The sequence below is a fragment of the Ambystoma mexicanum genome, chromosome 13 (assembly GCF_040938575.1).
Source record: "Ambystoma mexicanum isolate Mex_15411 chromosome 13, UKY_AmexF1_1, whole genome shotgun sequence".
NCBI classification, from domain to species: Eukaryota; Metazoa; Chordata; class Amphibia; order Caudata; family Ambystomatidae; genus Ambystoma; species Ambystoma mexicanum.
Window position 1 is genome coordinate 819,763,813 of NC_090938.1, and position 20,819 is coordinate 819,784,631.

The 20,819-nt window shown below is 45.8% G+C and overlaps 1 protein-coding gene across 1 annotated transcript in view; it reads right to left on the minus strand.

Annotated features, from left to right (window-relative positions):
- LOC138522064 (proteasome subunit beta type-9-like) overlaps window positions 1-20,819 on the minus strand; it is a 122,030-nt gene that overhangs the window by 56,319 nt on the left and 44,892 nt on the right. The window contains exons 3-5 of the mRNA XM_069635304.1: window positions 15,695-15,826; window positions 10,732-10,861; window positions 592-733 (exon numbers count right to left, since the gene is read on the minus strand). Of these exons, the coding sequence (XP_069491405.1) occupies window positions 592-733; window positions 10,732-10,861; window positions 15,695-15,826 (404 nt within the window). The remainder of the gene's footprint in view (window positions 1-591; window positions 734-10,731; window positions 10,862-15,694; window positions 15,827-20,819) is intronic.

Consider the following 20,819-nt stretch of genomic DNA (forward strand, 5'->3'; position numbering starts at 1 on the left):
CATTTATATTCCATGTCACTGCATGAGTATTCCCACCTGTCAGACAGAGCATTCATATTCCATGTCATTGCATGAATATTCCCACCTGTCAGACAGAGCATTTATATTCCATGTCACTGCATGAGTATTTCCACCTGTCAGACAGAGCATTCATATTCCATGTCACTGCATGAGTATTCCCACCTGTCAGACAGAGCATGCATATTCCATGTCGTTGCATGAATATTCCCACCTGTCAGACAGAGCATTCATATTCCATGTCATTGCATGAATATTCCCACCTGTCAGACAGAGCATTCATATTCCATGTCGTTGCATGAATATTCCCACCTGTCAGACAGAGCATGCATACAGTCTTTCTTTGCGTAATCCTTGGACATTACATTCATGTACTTCTTCATTGCAGCTGCACAGAGGTGTCCCTCCTAAACTATTACTGCTGTTTTTCTCTACATGCATGGGATCAGAGACCTTATGAGACACCAAGGGAGTACATTAAAAACGTTCCTGTGTTACTTCCACCCCAATCCACTCCTCCGATATTGCCTCTTGTATTTCAAAGAATAAGCTCTATAGGTGCCAGAAACCTACCATTAGTTGCAAACTGAACACACTCCTCTCTCGACATCTTCGACTTGAAGGCGGAATCTACGTAGCCATAAATATACGTGCTCCCAGAACCTCCAATGGCAAAGGGTTGGCGGATCAGCATCCCGCTAAGCGTCGCATACACCTGAGCCAAGAAACAAATGCATGTCATTGACCATACCATGAGCTAAAGCACATGCATTATAAAATATATCATGTGCCAGTGGCCATACACCTGATCCAAGAAACAAGCGCATGTCAGTGATCATATCATGAGCTAAAGTATATGCGCTATAACATATATCATGTGCCAGCGTCTCATACACCTGAGCCAAGAAACAAATTCATGTCAGTGACCATACTATGAGCTAAAGCACATGCACTATGAAATATATCATGTGCCAGTGGCCATACACCTGATCCAAGAAACAAGCGCATGTCAGTGATCATATCATGAGCTAAAGTATATGCGCTATAACATATATCATGTGCCAGCGTCTCATACACCTGATCCAAGAAACAAATGCATGTCAGTGACCACACCATGAGCTAAAGCACATGCACTATAACATATATGATGTGCCAGCATCTTGTACATCTGATCCAAGAAACAAATGCATGTCAGTGACCATACCATGAGCTAAAGCACAGGCACTATAACATATATCATGTGACAGTGCCCCACACACCTGAGCCAAGAAACAAATGCATGTCAGTGACCATACCATGAGCTAAAGCACATGCACTATAACATATATCATGTGACAGTGGCCCATACACCTGAGCCAAGAAACAAATGCATGTCAGTGACCATACCATGAGCTAAAGCACATGCACTATAACATATCTCATGTGCCAGCATCTCATACACCTGAGCCAAGAAATAAATGCATGTCAGTGACCATACCATGAGCTGAAGCACATGCACTATAACATATATCATGTGCCAGAGTCCCGTACACCGGATCCAAGAAACAAATGCATGTCAGTGACCATACCATGAGCTAAAGCACATGCACTATAACATATATCATGTGCCAGAGTCCCATACACCTGAGCCAAGTAACAAATGCATGTCAGTGACCATACCATGAGCTAAAGCACATGCACTATAACATATATCATGTGCCAGCGTCCCATACACCTGATCCAAGAAACAAATGCATGTCAGTGACCATATAATGAGCTAAATCACATGCATTATAACATATATCATGTGCCAGCGTCCCGTACACCTGAACCAAGAAACAAATGCATGTCAGTGACCATATAATGAGCTAAAGCACATGCACTATAACATAGATCATGTGACAGTGCCCCATACACCTGAGCCAAGAAACAAATGCATGTCAGTGACCATACCATGAGCTAAAGCACATGCACTATAACATATATCATGTGCCAGCATTCCATACACCTGAGCCAAGAAACAAATGCATGTCAGTGACCATACCATGAGCTAAAGCACATGCACTATAACATATATCATGAGCCAGCGTCCCATACACCTGATCCAAGAAACAAATGCATGTCAGTGACCATATAATGAGCTAAATCACATGCACTATAAGATATATCATGTGCCAGCATCCCGTACACCGGATCCAAGAAAAAAATGCATGTCAGTGACCATACCATAAGCTAAAGCACATGCACTATAACATATATCATGTGCCAGCATCCCATACACCTGAGCCAAGTAACAAATGGATGTCAGTGACCATACCATGAGCTAAAGCACATGCACTATAACATATCATGTGCCAGCATCCCATACACCTGAGCCAAGAAAAAAATGCATGTCAGTGACCATACCCTGAACTAAAGCACATGCACTATCAGATATATCATGTGCCAGTGTCTCATACACCTGAGCCAAGAAACAAATGCATGTCAGTGACCATACCATGAACTAAAGCACATGCACTATCAGATATATCATGTGCCAGTGTCTCATACACCTGAGCCAAGAAACAAATGCATGTCAGTGACCATACCATGAGCTAAAGCCCATGCACTATAACATATATCATGTGCCAGCGTCCCGTACACCGGATCCAAGAAACAAATGCATGTCAGTGACCACACCATGAGCTAAAGCACAGGCACTATAACATATATCATGTGCCAGAGTCTCATACAACTGAGCAAAGAAACAAATGCATGTCAGTGACCATACCATGAGCTAAACATGCACTATAACATATCTCATGTGCCAGCGTCTCATACACCTGAGCCAAGAAACAAATGCATGTCAGTGACCATACCATGAGCTAAAGCACATGCACTATAACATGTATCATGTGCCAGCATCTTGTACATCTGATCCAAGAAACAAATGCTTTTTAGTGAACATACCATGAGCTAAAGCCCATGCAATATAACATATATCATGTTTCAGCATCCCGTACACCTGAGCCAAGAAACAAATGCATGTCAGTGACCATACCATGAGCTAAAGCCCATGCACTATAACATATATCATGTGCCAGCGTCCCGTACACCGGATCCAAGAAACAAATGCATGTCAGTGACCACACCATGAGCTAAAGCACAGGCACTATAACATATATCATGTGCCAGAGTCTCATACAACTGAGCAAAGAAACAAATGCATGTCAGTTACATACCATGAGCTAAAGCACATGCACTATAACATATATCATGTGCCAGCGTCTCATACACCTGAGCCAAGAAACAAATGCATGTCAGTGACCATATCATGAGCTAAAGCACATGCACTATAACATGTATCATGTGCCAGCATCTTGTACATCTGATCCAAGAAACAAATGCATTTTAGTGAACATACCATGAGCTAAAGCCCATGCAATATAACATATATCATGTGCCAGCGTCCCACACACCTGAGCCAAGAAATGAATGCATGTCAGTGACCATACCATGAGCTAAAGCCCATGCACTATAACATATATCATGTGCCAGCGTCCCGTACACCGGATCCAAGAAACAAATGCATGTCAGTGACCACACCATGAGCTAAAGCACAGGCACTATAACATATATCATGTGCCAGAGTCTCATACAACTGAGCAAAGAAACAAATGCATGTCAGTGACCATACCATGAGCTAAACATGCACTATAACATATCTCATGTGCCAGCGTCTCATACACCTGAGCCAAGAAACAAATGCATGTCAGTGACCATACCATGAGCTAAAGCACATGCACTATAACATGTATCATGTGCCAGCATCTTGTACATCTGATCCAAGAAACAAATGCTTTTTAGTGAACATACCATGAGCTAAAGCCCATGCAATATAACATATATCATGTGCCAGCGTCCCACACACCTGAGCCAAGAAATGAATGCATGTCAGTGACCATACCATGAGCTAAAGCCCATGCACTATAACATATATCATGTGCCAGCGTCCCGTACACCGGATCCAAGAAACAAATGCATGTCAGTGACCACACCATGAGCTAAAGCACAGGCACTATAACATATATCATGTGCCAGAGTCTCATACAACTGAGCAAAGAAACAAATGCATGTCAGTGACCATACCATGAGCTAAACATGCACTATAACATATCTCATGTGCCAGCGTCTCATACACCTGAGCCAAGAAACAAATGCATGTCAGTGACCATACCATGAGCTAAAGCACATGCACTATAACATGTATCATGTGCCAGCATCTTGTACATCTGATCCAAGAAACAAATGCTTTTTAGTGAACATACCATGAGCTAAAGCCCATGCACTATAACATATCTCATGTGCCAGCGTCTCATACACCTGAGCCAAGAAACAAATGCATGTCAGTGACCATACCATGAGCTAAAGCACATGCACTATAACATATATCATGTGCCAGCGTCCCGTACACCTGAGCCAAGAAACAAATGCATGTCAGTGACCATACCATGAGCTAAAGCCCATGCACTATAACATATATCATGTGCCAGCGTCCCGTACACCGGATCCAAGAAACAAATGCATGTCAGTGACCACACCATGAGCTAAAGCACAGGCACTATAACATATATCATGTGCCAGAGTCTCATACAACTGAGCAAAGAAACAAATGCATGTCAGTTACATACCATGAGCTAAAGCACATGCACTATAACATATATCATGTGCCAGCGTCTCATACACCTGAGCCAAGAAACAAATGCATGTCAGTGACCATATCATGAGCTAAAGCACATGCACTATAACATGTATCATGTGCCAGCATCTTGTACATCTGATCCAAGAAACAAATGCATTTTAGTGAACATACCATGAGCTAAAGCCCATGCAATATAACATATATCATGTGCCAGCGTCCCACACACCTGAGCCAAGAAATGAATGCATGTCAGTGACCATACCATGAGCTAAAGCGCATGCACTATAACATATATCATGTGCCAGCGTCCCACACACCTGAGCCAAGAAAAAAATGCATGTCAGTGACCATACCATGAGCTAAAGCACATGCACTATAACATATATCATGTTTCAGCATCTCGTACACCTGAGCCAAGAAACAAATGCATGTCAGTGACCATACCATGAGCTAAAGCCCATGCACTATAACATATATCATGTGCCAGCGTCCCATACACCTGAGCCAAGAAACAAATGCATGTCAGTGACCATACCATGAGCTAAAGCACATGCACTATAACATATATCATGTGCCAGCATCCCATACAACTGAGCCAAGAACCAAATGCATGTCAGTGACCATACCATGAGCTAAAGCACATGCACTATAACATATATCATGTGCCAGCGTCCCGTACACCGGATCCAAGAAACAAATGCATGTCAGTGACCACACCATGAGCTAAAGCACATGCACTATAACATATATCATGTGCCAGCGTCTCATACAACTGAGCCAAGAAACAAATGCATGTCAGTGACCATACCATGAGCTGAAGCACATGCACTATAACATATATTATGTGCCAGAGTCTCATACACCTGAGCCAAGCAACAAATGCATGTCAGTGATTGTACCATGAGCTAAAGCGCATGCACTATAACATATATCATGTGCCAGTGTCTCATACACCTGAGCCAAGAAACAAATGCATGTCAGTGACCATACCATGAGCTAAAGCACATGCACTATAACATATATCATGTGCCAGAGTCCCGTACACCAGATCCAAGAAACAAATGCATGTCAGTGACCGTATCATGAGCTAAAGCACATGCACTATAACATGTATCATGTGCCAGCATCTTGTACATCTGATCCAAGAAACAAATGCATTTTAGTGAACATACCATGAGCTAAAGCCCATGCAATATAACATATATCATGTGCCAGCGTCCCACACACCTGAGCCAAGAAATGAATGCATGTCAGTGACCATACCATGAGCTAAAGCACATGCACTATAACATATATCATGCGCCAGCATTCCATACACCTGAGCCAAGAAACAAATGTATGTCAGTGATCATACCATGAGCTAAAGCACATGCACTATAACACATATCATGTGCCAGCATCCTGTACACCGGATCCAGAAACAAATGCATGTCAGTGACCACACCATGAGCTAAAACACATGCACTATAACATATATGATGTGCCAGCATCTTGTACATCTGATCCAAGAAACAAATGCATGCCAGTGACCATACCATGAGCTAAAGCACATGCACTATAACATATATCATGTGACAGTGCCCCATACACCTGAGCCAAGAAACAAATGCATGTCAGTGACCGTATCATGAGCTAAAGCACATGTACTATAACATATATCATGTGTTAGCGCCCCATACACCTGTGCCAAGAAACAAATGCATGTCATTGACCATACCATGAGCTAAAGCAAATGCACTATAACATATATTATGTGCCAGAGTCTCATACACCTGAGCCAAGAAACAAATGCATGTCAGTGATTGTACCATGAGCTAAAGCGCATGCACTATAACATATATCATGTGCCAGCGTCCCGTACACCGGATCCAAGAAACAAATGCATGTCAGTGACCACACCATGAGCTAAAGCACATGCACTATAACATATATCATGTGCCAGCGTCTCATACAACTGAGCCAAGAAACAAATGCATGTCAGTGACCATACCATGAGCTGAAGCACATGCACTATAACATATATTATGTGCCAGAGTCTCATACACCTGAGCCAAGAAACAAATGCATGTCAGTGATTGTACCATGAGCTAAAGCGCATGCACTATAACATATATCATGTGCCAGAGTCCCGTACACCGGATCCAAGAAGCACATGCATGTCAGTGACCATACCATGAGCTAAAGCACATGCATTATAACATATATCATGTGCCAGCGTCTCATACACCTGAGCCAAGAAACAAATGCATGCCAGTGATCATACCATGAGCTAAAGCGCATGCACTATAACATATATCATGTGCCAGCATCCCATACACCTGAGCCAAGAAACAAATGCATGTCAGTGACCATACCATGAGCTAAAGCACATGCACTATAACATATATCATGTGCCAGCGCCCCATACACCTGAGCCAAGAAACAAATGCATGCCAGTGATCTTACCATGAGCTAAAGCGCATGCACTATAACATATAGCATGTGCCACCATCTCGTACACCGGAGCCAAGAAACAAATGCATGTCAGTGACCATACCCTGAGCTAAATCACATGCACTATAACATATATCATGTGCCAGTGTCCCATAGACCTGAGCCAAGAAGCAAATTCATGTCAGTGACCATACCATGAGCTAAAGAGCATGCACTATAACATATATTATGTGCCAGAATCTCATACACCTGAGCCAAGTAACAAATGCATGTCAGTGACCATACCATGAGCTAAAGAGCATGCACTATAACATATCATGTGCCAGCGTCCCGTACACCTGAGCCAAGAAACAAATGCATGTCAGTGACCATACCATGAGCTAAAGCACATGCACTATAACATATATCATGGGCCAGCGTCTCATACACCTGAGCCAAGAAACAAATGCATGTCAGTGACCATACCATGAGCTAAAGCACATGCACTATAACATATATCATGGGCCAGCGTCTCATACACCTAAGCCAATAAGCACATGCATGTCAGTGACCATACCATGAGCTAAAGTACATGCACTATAACATATATCATGTTCCAGCGCCCCATACACCTGAGACAAGAAACAAATGCATGTCAGTGACCATACCATGAGCTAAAGCACATGCACTATAACATATATCATGTGCCACCATCTCGTACACCAGATCCAATAAACAAATGCATGTCAGGTACCATACCATGAGCTAAAGCACATGCACTATAACATATATCATGTGCCAGTGTCTCACACACCTGAGCCAAGAAATAAATGCATGTCAGTGACCATACCATGAGCTAAAGCGCATGCACTATAACATATATCATGTGCCAGCGTCTCGTACACCTGAGACAAGAAACAAATGCATGTCAGTGACCATACCATGAGCTAAAGCACATGCACTATAACATATATCATGTGCCAGCGTCCCGTACACCAGATCCAATAAACAAATGCATGTCAGGTACCATACCATGAGCTAAAGCACATGCACTATAACATATATCATGAGCCAGCGTCCCATACACCAGATCCAATAAACAAATGCATGTCAGGTACCATACCATGAGCTAAAGCACATGCACTATAACATATATCATGTGCCAGCATCTCATACACCTGAGCCAAGAAACAAATGCATGTCAGTGACCATACCATGAGCTAAAGCACATGCACTATAACATATATCATGAGCCAGCGTCCCATACACCTGAGCCAAGAAACAAATGCATGTCAGTGACCATACCATGAGCTAAAGCACATGCACTATAACATATATCATGAGCCAGCGTCCCATACACCTGAGCCAAGAAACAAATGCATGCTAGTTACCATACCATGAGCTAAAGCACATGCACTATAACATATATCATGTGACAGTGCCCCATACACCTGAGCCAAGAAACAAATGCATGTCAGTGACCATACCATGAGCTAAACATGCACTATAACATATCTCATGTGCCACCATCTCGTACACCTGAGCCAAGAACAAAATGCATGTCAGTGACCATACCATGCGCTAAAGCACATGCACTATAACATATATCATGTGCCACCATCCCGTACACCTGAGCCAAGAACAAAATGCATGTCAGGTACCATACCATGAGCTAAATCACATGCACTATAACATATATCATGAGCCAGCGTCCCGTACACCAGATCCAATAAACAAATGCATGTCAGGTACCATACCATGAGCTAAAGCACATGCACTATAACATATATCATGTGCCAGCGTCCCGTACACCAGATCCAATAAACAAATGCATGTCAGTGACCATACCATGAGCTAAAGCACATGCACTATAACATATATCATGAGCCAGCGTCCCGTACACCAGATCCAATAAACAAATGCATGTCAGGTACCATACCATGAGCTAAAGCATATGCACTATAACATATCATGTGCCAGCATCTCATACACCTGAGCCAAGAAACAAATGCATGTCAGTGACCATACCATGAGCTAAAGCACATGCACTATAACATATATCATGGGCCAGCGTCTCATACACCTAAGCCAATAAGCACATGCATGTCAGTGACCATACCATGAGCTAAAGCACATGCACTATAACATATATCATGTGCCAGCGTCCCGTAAACCTGATCCAAGAAACAAATGCATGTCAGTGACCATACCATGAGCTAAAGCACATGCACTATAACATATATCATGTGACAGCGTCTCATACACCTGAGCCAAGAAACAAATGCATGTCAGTGACTATACCATGAGCTAAAGCACATGCACTATACCATATATCATGTGCCAGCATCCCATACACCTGAGCCAAGAAACAAATGCATGCCAGTGATCATACCATGAGCTAAAGCACATGCACTATAACATATATCATGTGACAGTGCCCCATACACCTGAGCCAAGAAACAAATGCATGTCAGTGACCGTATCATGAGCTAAAGCACATGTACTATAACATATATCATGTGCCAGCATAATAGATGCTCATGGAAGACAGGTTTATACAGGATGGGTGGTTAGACGAAGAGACGAGTTTACACAGGATGGGTTGTTAGGTGAACACACAGGTTTATAAGGATCATTACTTGAATAGACAAGTTTATATAGGATGGATCATTACATGAACAGACCGGTTTATACGGGATGGATCATTACATGAACAGACAAGTTTATATAGGATGGATTATTACATGAACAGACAGGTTTACACAGGAAGGATGGTTAGATGAACAGGAAGTGTTATACAGGATGGATTATTACATGAACAGACAGGTTTATACAGGATGGATTATTACATGAACAGACAGGTTTATATAGGATGGATCATTACATGAACAGAGATGTTTATATAGGATGGATTATTACATGAACAGACAGGTTTATATAGGATGGATCATTAAATGAACAGACAGGTTTATGTAGGATGGATCATTACATGAACAGACATGTTTATATAGCAAGACAGGTTTATATAGGATGGATTATTACATGAACAGACAGGTTTATACAGGCTGGATTATTACACGAACAGATAGATTTATATAGGATGGATCATTACATGAACAGACATGTTTATATAGGAAGACAGGTTTATATAGGGTGGATCATTAGATGAACAGAAATGAATCCATCCTGTATAAACCTGTCTGTTCATGTAACGATCCATCCTGGATAAACCTGTCTGACAGAGAGGTTTATCCAAGATGGATCGTTAAATGAACTGGCAGGTTTATACAGGATGGATTATTACATGAACAGACAGGTTTATATAGGAAGACAGTCTTATACACGATGGATCATTAGATGAACAGAAATGAATCCATCCTGTATAAACCTGTCTATCAGACAGGTTTATACAGGATGGATTAATAGATGATCAGTTTAATAGGTGTGCGATCAATATTAGAGGAACAGCCAGAGAGATGATGGAGGGAAATGGATAAGAAGATGAACAGACTGATAGACTGGCATTTTGACAGATGGACAGACTGGTCATCAGGCAGACACAGGAATGAACGCTCAATTAAGAAATAGATGGTTAAACACTGCAGACATGGAGAGACAGGCTTAGGTTGGGCATCTCTTACCTGTCCTCCATGTCTCCGGTCCCAGCCGGCCACCAGTAGATGTGCTGACAGCTCCTCCTTGTACTTATAGCTGATGCCCTTCACAAGATTGGCAGCTGCCACTACCAATGGGGCGTCGTCCATGTCGAGGCTGAGAAAGAGAGACAGGCACCTGAAGCTTTCTCTTACATCGGCTGTACATCCCAGGCCCTCACTCAGAGACCCTCAATTTAGGACCCGGATGGACCTGGCTTATCTGCTACACCAGTCTGATAGTACCCATCGTAGGTTGTTGTGAGTTACAGCAAGAACACCCACGAAAGGGGGCTGGCACAGACACAGAGTGGGGCCAGGTTTGGGGTTAGAACTCCAGTCAAAGCCTGGAAGGAAACCCCTAATTATCCAGCACTTCAGCGCACGTGAATAGTGCATGAGAATTCCACTGTATAGAGCTCCTGACCACATGCTCGGCCCAGACTGTGTAGGAAACAGATAGGCATGTGGCAATGGTGTCTCAGCTTCCACAGCCTGTAGGACATGGCAGGGAACAGAGAAGCATGTGGTCCACAGCCTGCAGGACAGGGCAGGGAGCAGATAGGCATGTGGCAATGGTGTCTCAGCTTCCACCGCCTGCAGGACAGGGCAGGGAGCAGATAAGCATGTGGTAAGGGTTTCTAAGCTTCCACAGCCTGTAGGACATGGCAGGGAACAGATAGGCATGTGGTTCACAGTCTGTAGGACAGGGCAGGGAGCAGATAGGCATGTGGCAATGGTGTCTCAGCTTCCACCGCCTGTAGGACATGGCAGGGAACAGAGAAGCATGTGGTTCACAGTCTGTAGGACAGGGCAGGGAGCTGATAGGCATGCGGTTCACAGCCTGTAGGAGAGGGCAGGGACAGATAGGCATGTGGCTTACAGCCTGTAGGACAGGGCAGGGAGCAGATAGGCATGTGGTGCACAGCCTGTAGGACAGGGCAGGGAACAGATAGGCATGTGGTAAGGGTTTCTCAGCTTCCACCACCTGTAGGACAGGGCAGGCAGCAGACAGGCATGTGGTAATGGTTTCTCAGCTTTCACAGTCTGTAGGACAGGGCAGGGAGCAGATAGGCATGTGGTAATGGTTTCTCAGCTTTCACAGCCGGCAGGACAGGGCAGGGAGCAGACAGGCATGTGGTAAGGGTTTCTCAGCTTTCACAGCCGGTAGGACAGGGTAGGGAGCTGATAGGCATGCGGTTCACAGCCTGTAGGAGAGGGCAGGGACAGATAGGCATGTGGCTTACAGCCTGTAGGACAGGGCAGGGAGCAGATAGGCATGTGGTGCACAGCCTGTAGGAGAGGGCAGGGACAGATAGGCATGTGGCTTACAGCCTGTAGGACAGGGCAGGGAGCAGATAGGCATGTGGTGCACAGCCTGTAGGACAGGGCAGGGAACAGATAAGCATGTGGTAAGGGTTTCCTCAGCTTTCCAAGCCGGTAGGACAGGGCAGGGAGCAGATAGGCACGTGGTAAGGGTTTCTCAGCTTTCACAGCCGGTAGGACAGGGCAGGCAGCAGATAAGCATGTGGGAATGGTGTCTCAGCTTCCACAGCCTGTAGGACAGATCAGGGAACATATAGGCATGTGGTTCACAGACGGTAGGACAGGGCAGGGAGCAGATAGGCATGTGGGAATGGTGTCTCAGCTTCCACAGCCTGTAGGACTTGGCAGGGAACAGATAGGCATGTGGTTCACAGCCTGTGGGACAGGGCAGGAAGCAGATAGGCATGTGGTAAGGGTTTCTAAGCTTCCACAGGCTGTAGGACAGGGAAGGGAGCAGATAGGCATATGGTAAGGGTTTCTCAGCTTCCACAGCCTGTAGGACAGGGCAGGGAGCAGATAGGCATGTGGTAAGGGTTTCTCAGCTTCCACAGCCTGTAGGACAGGGCAGGGAGCAGATAAGCATGTGGCAATGGTGTCTCAGCTTTCACAGACGGTAGGACAGGGCAGGGTGAAGATAGGCATGTGGTAAGGGTTTCTCAGCTTCCACGGGCTGTAGGACAGGGCAGGGAGCAGATAGGCACGTGGTAAGGGTTTCTCAGCTTCCACCGCCTGCAGGACAGGGCAGGGAGCAGATAAGCATGTGGTAAGGGTGTCTAAGCTTCCACAGGCTGTAGGACAGGGAAGGGAGCAGATAGGCATGTGGTAAGGGTTTCTCAGCTTCCACATCCTGTAGGACAGGGCAGGGAGCAGATAAGCATGTGGCAATGGTGTCTCAGCTTTCACAGACGGTAGGACAGGGCAGGGAGAAGATAGGCATGTGGTAAGGGTTTCTCAGCTTCCACGGGCTGTAGGACAGGGCAGGGAGCAGATAGGCATGTGGTAAGGGTTTCTCAGCTTCCACCGCCTGCAGGACAGGGCAGGGAGCAGATAAGCATGTGGTAAGGGTTTCTCAGCTTCCACAGCCTGTGGGACAGGGCGGGGAACAGATAAGCACGTGGTAAGGGTTTTTCAGCTTCCACCGCCTGCAGGACAGGGAAGGGAGCAGATAGGCATGTGGTAAGGGTTTCTCAGCTTCCACTGCCTGCAGGACAGGGCAGGGAGCAGATAAGCATGCGGTAAGGGTTTCTAAGCTTCCACAGGCTGTAGGACAGGGCAGGGAGCAGATAAGCATGTGGTAAGGGTTTCTAAGCTTCCACAGCCTGTAGGACAGATCAGGGAGCAGATAGGCATGTGGTTCACAGCCTGTAGGACAGGGCAGGGAGCAGATAGGCATGTGGCAATTGTGTCTCAGCTTCCACAGCCTGTAGGACTTGGCAGGGAACAGATAGGCATGTAGTTCACAGCCTGTGGGACAGGGCAGGGAGCAGATAGGCATGTGGTAAGGGTTTCTCAGCTTCCACCGCCTGCAGGACAGGGCAGGGAGCAGATAAGCATGTGGTAAGGGTTTCTAAGCTTCCACAGCTGGTAGGACAGAGCAGGGAGTAGATAGGCATGTGGTTCACAGACTGTAGGACAGGGCAGGGAGCAGATAGGCATGTGTTAAGGGTTTCTAAGCTTCCACAGGCTGTAGGACAGGGAAGGTAGCAGATAGGCATGTGGTAAGGGTTTCTCATCTTCCACCGCTTGCAGGACAGGGCAGGGCAGGGAGCAGATAAGCATGTGGTAAGGGTTTCTAAGCTTCCACAGCCTGTAGGACAGATCAGGGAGCAGATAGGCATGTGGTTCACAGCCTGTAGGACAGGGCAGGGAGCAGATAGGCATGTGGCAATTGTGTCTCAGCTTCCACAGCCTGTAGGACTTGGCAGGGAACAGATAGGCATGCGGTTCACAGCCTGTGGGACAGGGCAGGGAGCAGATAGGCATGTGGTAAGGGTTTCTCAGCTTCCACCACCTGTAGGACAGGGCAGGGAGTAGATAGGCATGTGGTAAGGGTTTCTCAGCTTCCACCACCTGTAGGACAGGGCAGGGAGTAGATAGGCATGTGGTTCACAGACTGTAGGACAGGGCAGGGAGCAGATAGGCATGTGTTAAGGGTTTCCTCAGCTTCCACCGCCTGCAGCACAGGGCAGGGAGCAGATAGGCATGCTGTAAGGGTTTCTCAGCTTCCACAGCCTGTAGGACGGGGCAGGGAGCAGATAGGCATGTGGTAAGGGTTTCTCAGCTTCCACAGCCTGTAGGACGGGGCAGGGAGCAGATAGGCACGTGGTAAGGGTTTCTAAGCATCCACGGCCTGTAGGACAGGGCAGGGAGCATATAGGCATGTGGTAAGGGTTTCTCAGCTTCCACAGCCTGTAGGACAGGGCAGGGAGCAGATAGGCATGTGGTAAGGGTTTCCTCAGCTTCCACTGCCTGCAGGACAGGGCAGGGAGGAGATAGGCTTGCGGTAAGGGTTTCTCAGCTTTCACAGCTGGTAGGACAGGGCAGGGGGCAGATAGGCACGTGGTAAGGGTTTCTAAACTTTCACAGCCGGTAGGACAGGGGGCAGATAGGCACGCGGTAAGGGTTTCTCAGCTTTCACAGCCGGTAGGACAGGACAGAACACCCAAGGGGTGAATGGATACCGCGTTTTCCCAGGGCTATCGTCACTGGCCCCATGAGGGATTTCCCTCCCCGTGAGATCCACCCGCTGAGTACCAACCCCAGGGGGAATATCGGGTAGAGTTCGTCACAACAGCTACTCATATTAATATAATTCGGCATCAGTTTCTAGCAACCACCTTCTTTCTGGTAACATCCTGCACTATTTGCTGCTCCAAACACTAACTCCCACTCTCGCCCGATACCTGGCCTCGGCTGATGGACCTGTGGATACTCTGTTCCAACGTGTCCAGGTGGAGGAGAATACTACAAGGTCCCATTAACATTGCTGGTAGTGTTTCTTCATACGTCACCATGTTTTTTCAGTACAAACAATTTTCACAGGTCAAGTGCATTTCTTTTATGTCTAGTAGATACGCTAGGCTCATCAACCTGCAGGCCTGGTTGCATTGTAAAGGTACTTCAAGGCCTGGTGCAGGTGCAGAGAGTAGGGTCAGGAGGGACCACGTGGGGCATGAAGGAAAGCCCCCTGAAATGGACCAGAGGCGATGGCGTGCTGGTGCAGAGTGGTGTCAGGACGTACCACGCGCTGCATGAAGGAAAGACACTGAACTAGACCAGACAAAGGGCAGATGGAGAAGAAGGGAGGGGAAAGGGAGGGGAATTTACAGACATTGAAGAGATTCATTGGAATGGACACTAGAGAAGGAAACCATAGAGAGTGAAAGGGGGGGGGTCAGATAATGGAAGGAAAATGGACAAGAGGTTCATGTGGAAGCATTGGAGGGTGCACAGAGGAGAGACACTGCAAAGAACAAGAGAGATGCACTGAGAAGGACACAGGATAAAGCCAGCCAGACTGCAACATAACAGAAGGCATGGAGCAATGTGGAAGACACTGCATGAAATCCATAATAAAACATTGAGGTGTGCATCCCCTCAGCTCCCTCCATATAGAGCCTCACACCTGTGCAGATCCAGGTGGTAGTTCACCATATCCGCCACTGCCTGCGCGTCGACCGCAGACCCCGAGAGGGCACAGTAGATCCGCTCATGAAGGGGCGCCAGCTTATCAAACACACGGTTCGACACAAATTCACTGGGGAAAAAGGTAAGCAGTTCATTACTTGAGCATAGTTGAACCCCAACACCCCAATGCATGACCACCCACAGAGGCACATGCAACCTTTCCTCTTAGAAGGTGCTGTGAGGCCAGAACCACTAGCGCATGCCCATAATTGATCAGTGCAAAGCATGAACCCACACACAAACACTGCCCAAGATGTCACTGCCTAGACACACACAAACACACACCCTCTGCAAGACCCATCACTGCCTAACCATGACTAGAATCAGTGCAAACCATGAACCCACACACTGCCCGACATGTGACCGGTGAGGCACCAGTCACTGTCCAGACACACACAGTCACACCCACCCACACACCCTCTGCAAGGCCCATCACTGCCTAACCATTACTAGAATCAGCTCACATATGAACCCCCAAACAAAACGTGATCACAACCAACCACTGCAACAATCACTGCAAACCATTAAAACCAGCATACCATAAACCAACACTCATACAAACTGTGATCCCACACCCACCAATGCAACAAGCACTGCAAAACATTAACAAAACCAACATACCATGAACTCACACTCATACAACCTGTCATCCTACACCCGCCACTGCAACAGACAATCACTGCAACCCATTAACAAAACCAGCATACCATGAACCCACACTCATACAAACTGTGATCCCACACCCACCACTGCAACAATCACTGAAAACCATTAACAAAACCAGCATACCATAAACCCACACTCATACAAACTGTGATCTCACACCCACCACTGCAACAGACAATCACTGCAAACAATTAACAAAAGCAAACTGTGATCCCACACTCATACAAACTGTGACCACACACCCACCACTGCAACAATCACTGCAAATCATTAACAAAACCAGCATACCATGATCCCACACTCATACAAACTGTGATCCCACACCCACCACTGCAACAGACAATCACTGCAACCCATTAACAAAACCAGCATACCATGGACCCACACTCATACAAACTGTGATCCCACACCCACCACTGCAACAATCACTGCAAACCATTAACAAAACCAGCATACCATAAACCCACACCCATGCAAATGGTGATCCTACAACCACCACTGCAACAGACAATCACTGCAAACCATTAACAAAACCAGCATGCCATGAACCCACACACATACAAACTGTGATCCCACACCCACCACTGCAACAATCACTGCAAACCATTAACAAAACTAGCATACCATGAACCCACACTCATACAAACTGTGACCCCACACCCACAACTGCAACAGACAATCACTGCCAACCATTAACAAAACCAGCATACAATGATCCCACAATCATACAAACTCTGATCACACACCCACCACTGCAACAGACAATCACTGCAAATCATTAACAAAACCAGCATACCATGATCCCAAACTCATACAAACTGTGATCCCACACCCACCACGGCAACAATCCCTGCAAACCATTATCATATCCAGCAGACCATGAACCAACACTCACACAAACTGTGATCCCACACCCACCACTGCAATAGACAATCACTGCAAACCATCAACAAAACCAGCATACCATGAACCCACACTCATACAAACTGTGATCACACACCTACCACTGCAACAATCACTCCAAATCATTAACAAAACCAGCAAACCATGATCCCACACTCATACAAACTGTGATCCCACACCCACCACTGCAACAATCCCTGCAAACCATTAACAAAACCAGCATACCATGAACCCACACTCACACAAACTGTTATCCCACACCCACCACTGCAACAGCCAATCACTGCAACCCATTAACAAAACCAGCATACCATGAACCCACACTCATACAAACTGTGATCCCACACCCACCACTGCAACAGACAATCACTGCAAACCATTAACAAAACCAGCATACCATGATCCCACACTCATACAAACTGTGATCACACAGCCACCACTGCAACAGACAATCACTGCAAACCATTAACAAAACCAGCATACCATGATCCCAAAATCATACAAACTGTGATCCCACACCCACCACGGCAACAATCCCTGCAAACCATTATCATATCCAGCAGACCATGAACCAACACTCACACAAACTGTGATCCCACACCCACCACTGCAATAGACAATCACTGCAAACCATTAACAAAACCAGCATACCATGAACCCACACTCATACAAACTGTGATCACACACCTACCACTGCAACAATCACTCCAAATCATTAACAAAACCAGCATACCATGATCCCACACTCATACAAACTGTGATCCCACACCCACCACTGCAACAATCACTGCAAACCATTAACAAAACCAGCATACCATGAACCCACACTCATACAAACTGTGATCCCACACCCACCACTGCAACAATCACTGCAAACCATTAACAAAACCAGCATACCATGATCCCACACTCATACAAACTGTGATCACACAGCCACCACTGCAACAGACAATCACTACAAATCATTAACAAAACCAGCATACCATGACCCCACACTCATACAAACTGTGATTCCCACACCCACCACTGCAACAATCCCTGCAAACCATTAACAAAACCAGCATACCATGATCCCACACTCATACAAACTGTGATCACACAGCCACCACTGCAACAGACAATCACTGCAAATCATTAACAAACCAGCATACCATGAACCCATACTCATATCAACTGTGATCTCACACCCACCACTGCAACAGACAATCACTGCAAACCATTAACAAAACCAGCATACCATGAACCCACACTCATACAAACTGTGATCACACACCTACCACTGCAACAATCACTCCAAATCATTAACAAAACCAGCATACCATGATCCCACACTCATGCAAACTGTGATCCCACACCCACCACTGCAAACATCCCTGCAAACCATTAACAAAATCAGCATACCATGAACCCACACACACACAAACTGTCATCCCACACCCACCACTGCAACAGACAATCACTGCAAACCATTAACAAAACCAGCATACTATGAACCCACACTTATACAAACTGTGATCACACACCCACAACAATCACTGCAAACCATTAACAAAACCAGATACCATGAACCCACACTCACACAAAATGTGATCCCATACCCACCACTGCAACTATCACTGCAAACCATTAATCAAACCAGCATACCAGGAACCCACACTCACACAGACTGTGATCCCACACCCACCACTGCAACAGCCAATCACTGCAAACCATTAACAAAACCAGCATACCATTAACCCACACTCATACAAACTGTGATCACACACCCACCACTGCAACAGACAATCACTGCAAACCATTATCAAAACCAGCATACCATGAACCCACACTCATACAAACTGTGATCCCACACCCACCACTGCAACAGACAATCACTGCAAACCATTAACAAAACCAGCATACCATGAACCCACACTCATACAAACTGTGATTACACACCCACCACTGCAACAGACAATCACTGCAAACCATTATCAAAACCAGCATACCATGAACCCACACTCATACAAACTGTGATCCCACACCCACCACTGCAACAAGCACTGCAAACCATTAACAAAACCAGCATACCATAGACCCACACTCATTCAAACTGTGATGCCACACTCAACACTGCAACAGACAATCACTGCCAGCCATTAACAAAACCAGCATACCATGGACACACACTCATACAAACTGTGATCCACACCCACCACTGCAACAGCCAATCACTGCAAACTATTAACAAAACCAGCATACCATGGACCCACACTCATGCAAACTGTGATCCACACTCACCACTGCAACAGCCAATCACTGCAAACCATTAACAAAACAAGCATACCGTGATCCTACACTCATACAAACTGTGATCACACACCCACCACTGCAACAGACAATCACTGCAAATCATTAACAAAACCAGCATACCATGATCCCACACTCATACAAACTGTGATCCCACACCCACACTGGAACAATCATTGCAAACCATTAACAAAACCTGCATACCATGAACTCACACTCATACAAACTGTGATCCTACACCCACCACTGCAACAGACAATCACTGCCAGCCATTAACAAAACCAGCATACCATGGACCCACACTCATACAAACTGTGATCCACACTCACCACTGCAACAGCCAATCACTGCAAATCATTAACAAAACCAGCATACCATGATCCTACACCCATATAAACTGTGATCCCACACCCACACTGGAACAGACCATCACTGCAAACCATTAACAAAACCAGCATACCATGATCCTACACTCATACAAACTGTGATCACACACCCACCACTGCAACAGCCAATCACTGCAAATCATTAACAAAATCAGCATACCATGATCCTACACTCATACAAACTGTGATCACACACCCACCACTGCAACAGACAATCACTGAAAATCATTAACAAAACCAGCATACCATGATCCCACACTCATACAAACTGTGATCCCACATCCACACTGGAACAATCACTGCAAACCATTAACACAACCAGCATACCATGATCCTACACTCATACAAACTGTGATCACACACCCACCACTGCAACAGACAATCACTGCAAATCATTAACAAAACCAGCATACCATGAACCCACACTCACACAAACTGTGATCCCACACCCACCACTGCAACAGATAATCACTGCTAACCATTAACAAAACCAGCATACCTTGAACCCACACTCATACAAACTGTGATCCCACACACACCACTGCAAAGAGACAATCACTGCAAACCATTAACAAAACCAGAATACCATGGACCCACACTCATACAAACTGTGATCCCACACCCACCACTGCAACAATCACTGCAAACCATTAACAAAACCAGCATACCATGAACCCACACTCACACAAACTGTGATCACACACCCACCACTGCAACAGACAATCACTGCAAACCATTAACAAAACCAGCATACCATGGACCCACACTCATACAAACTGTGATGCCACACCCACCACTGCAACAATCACTGCAAACCAT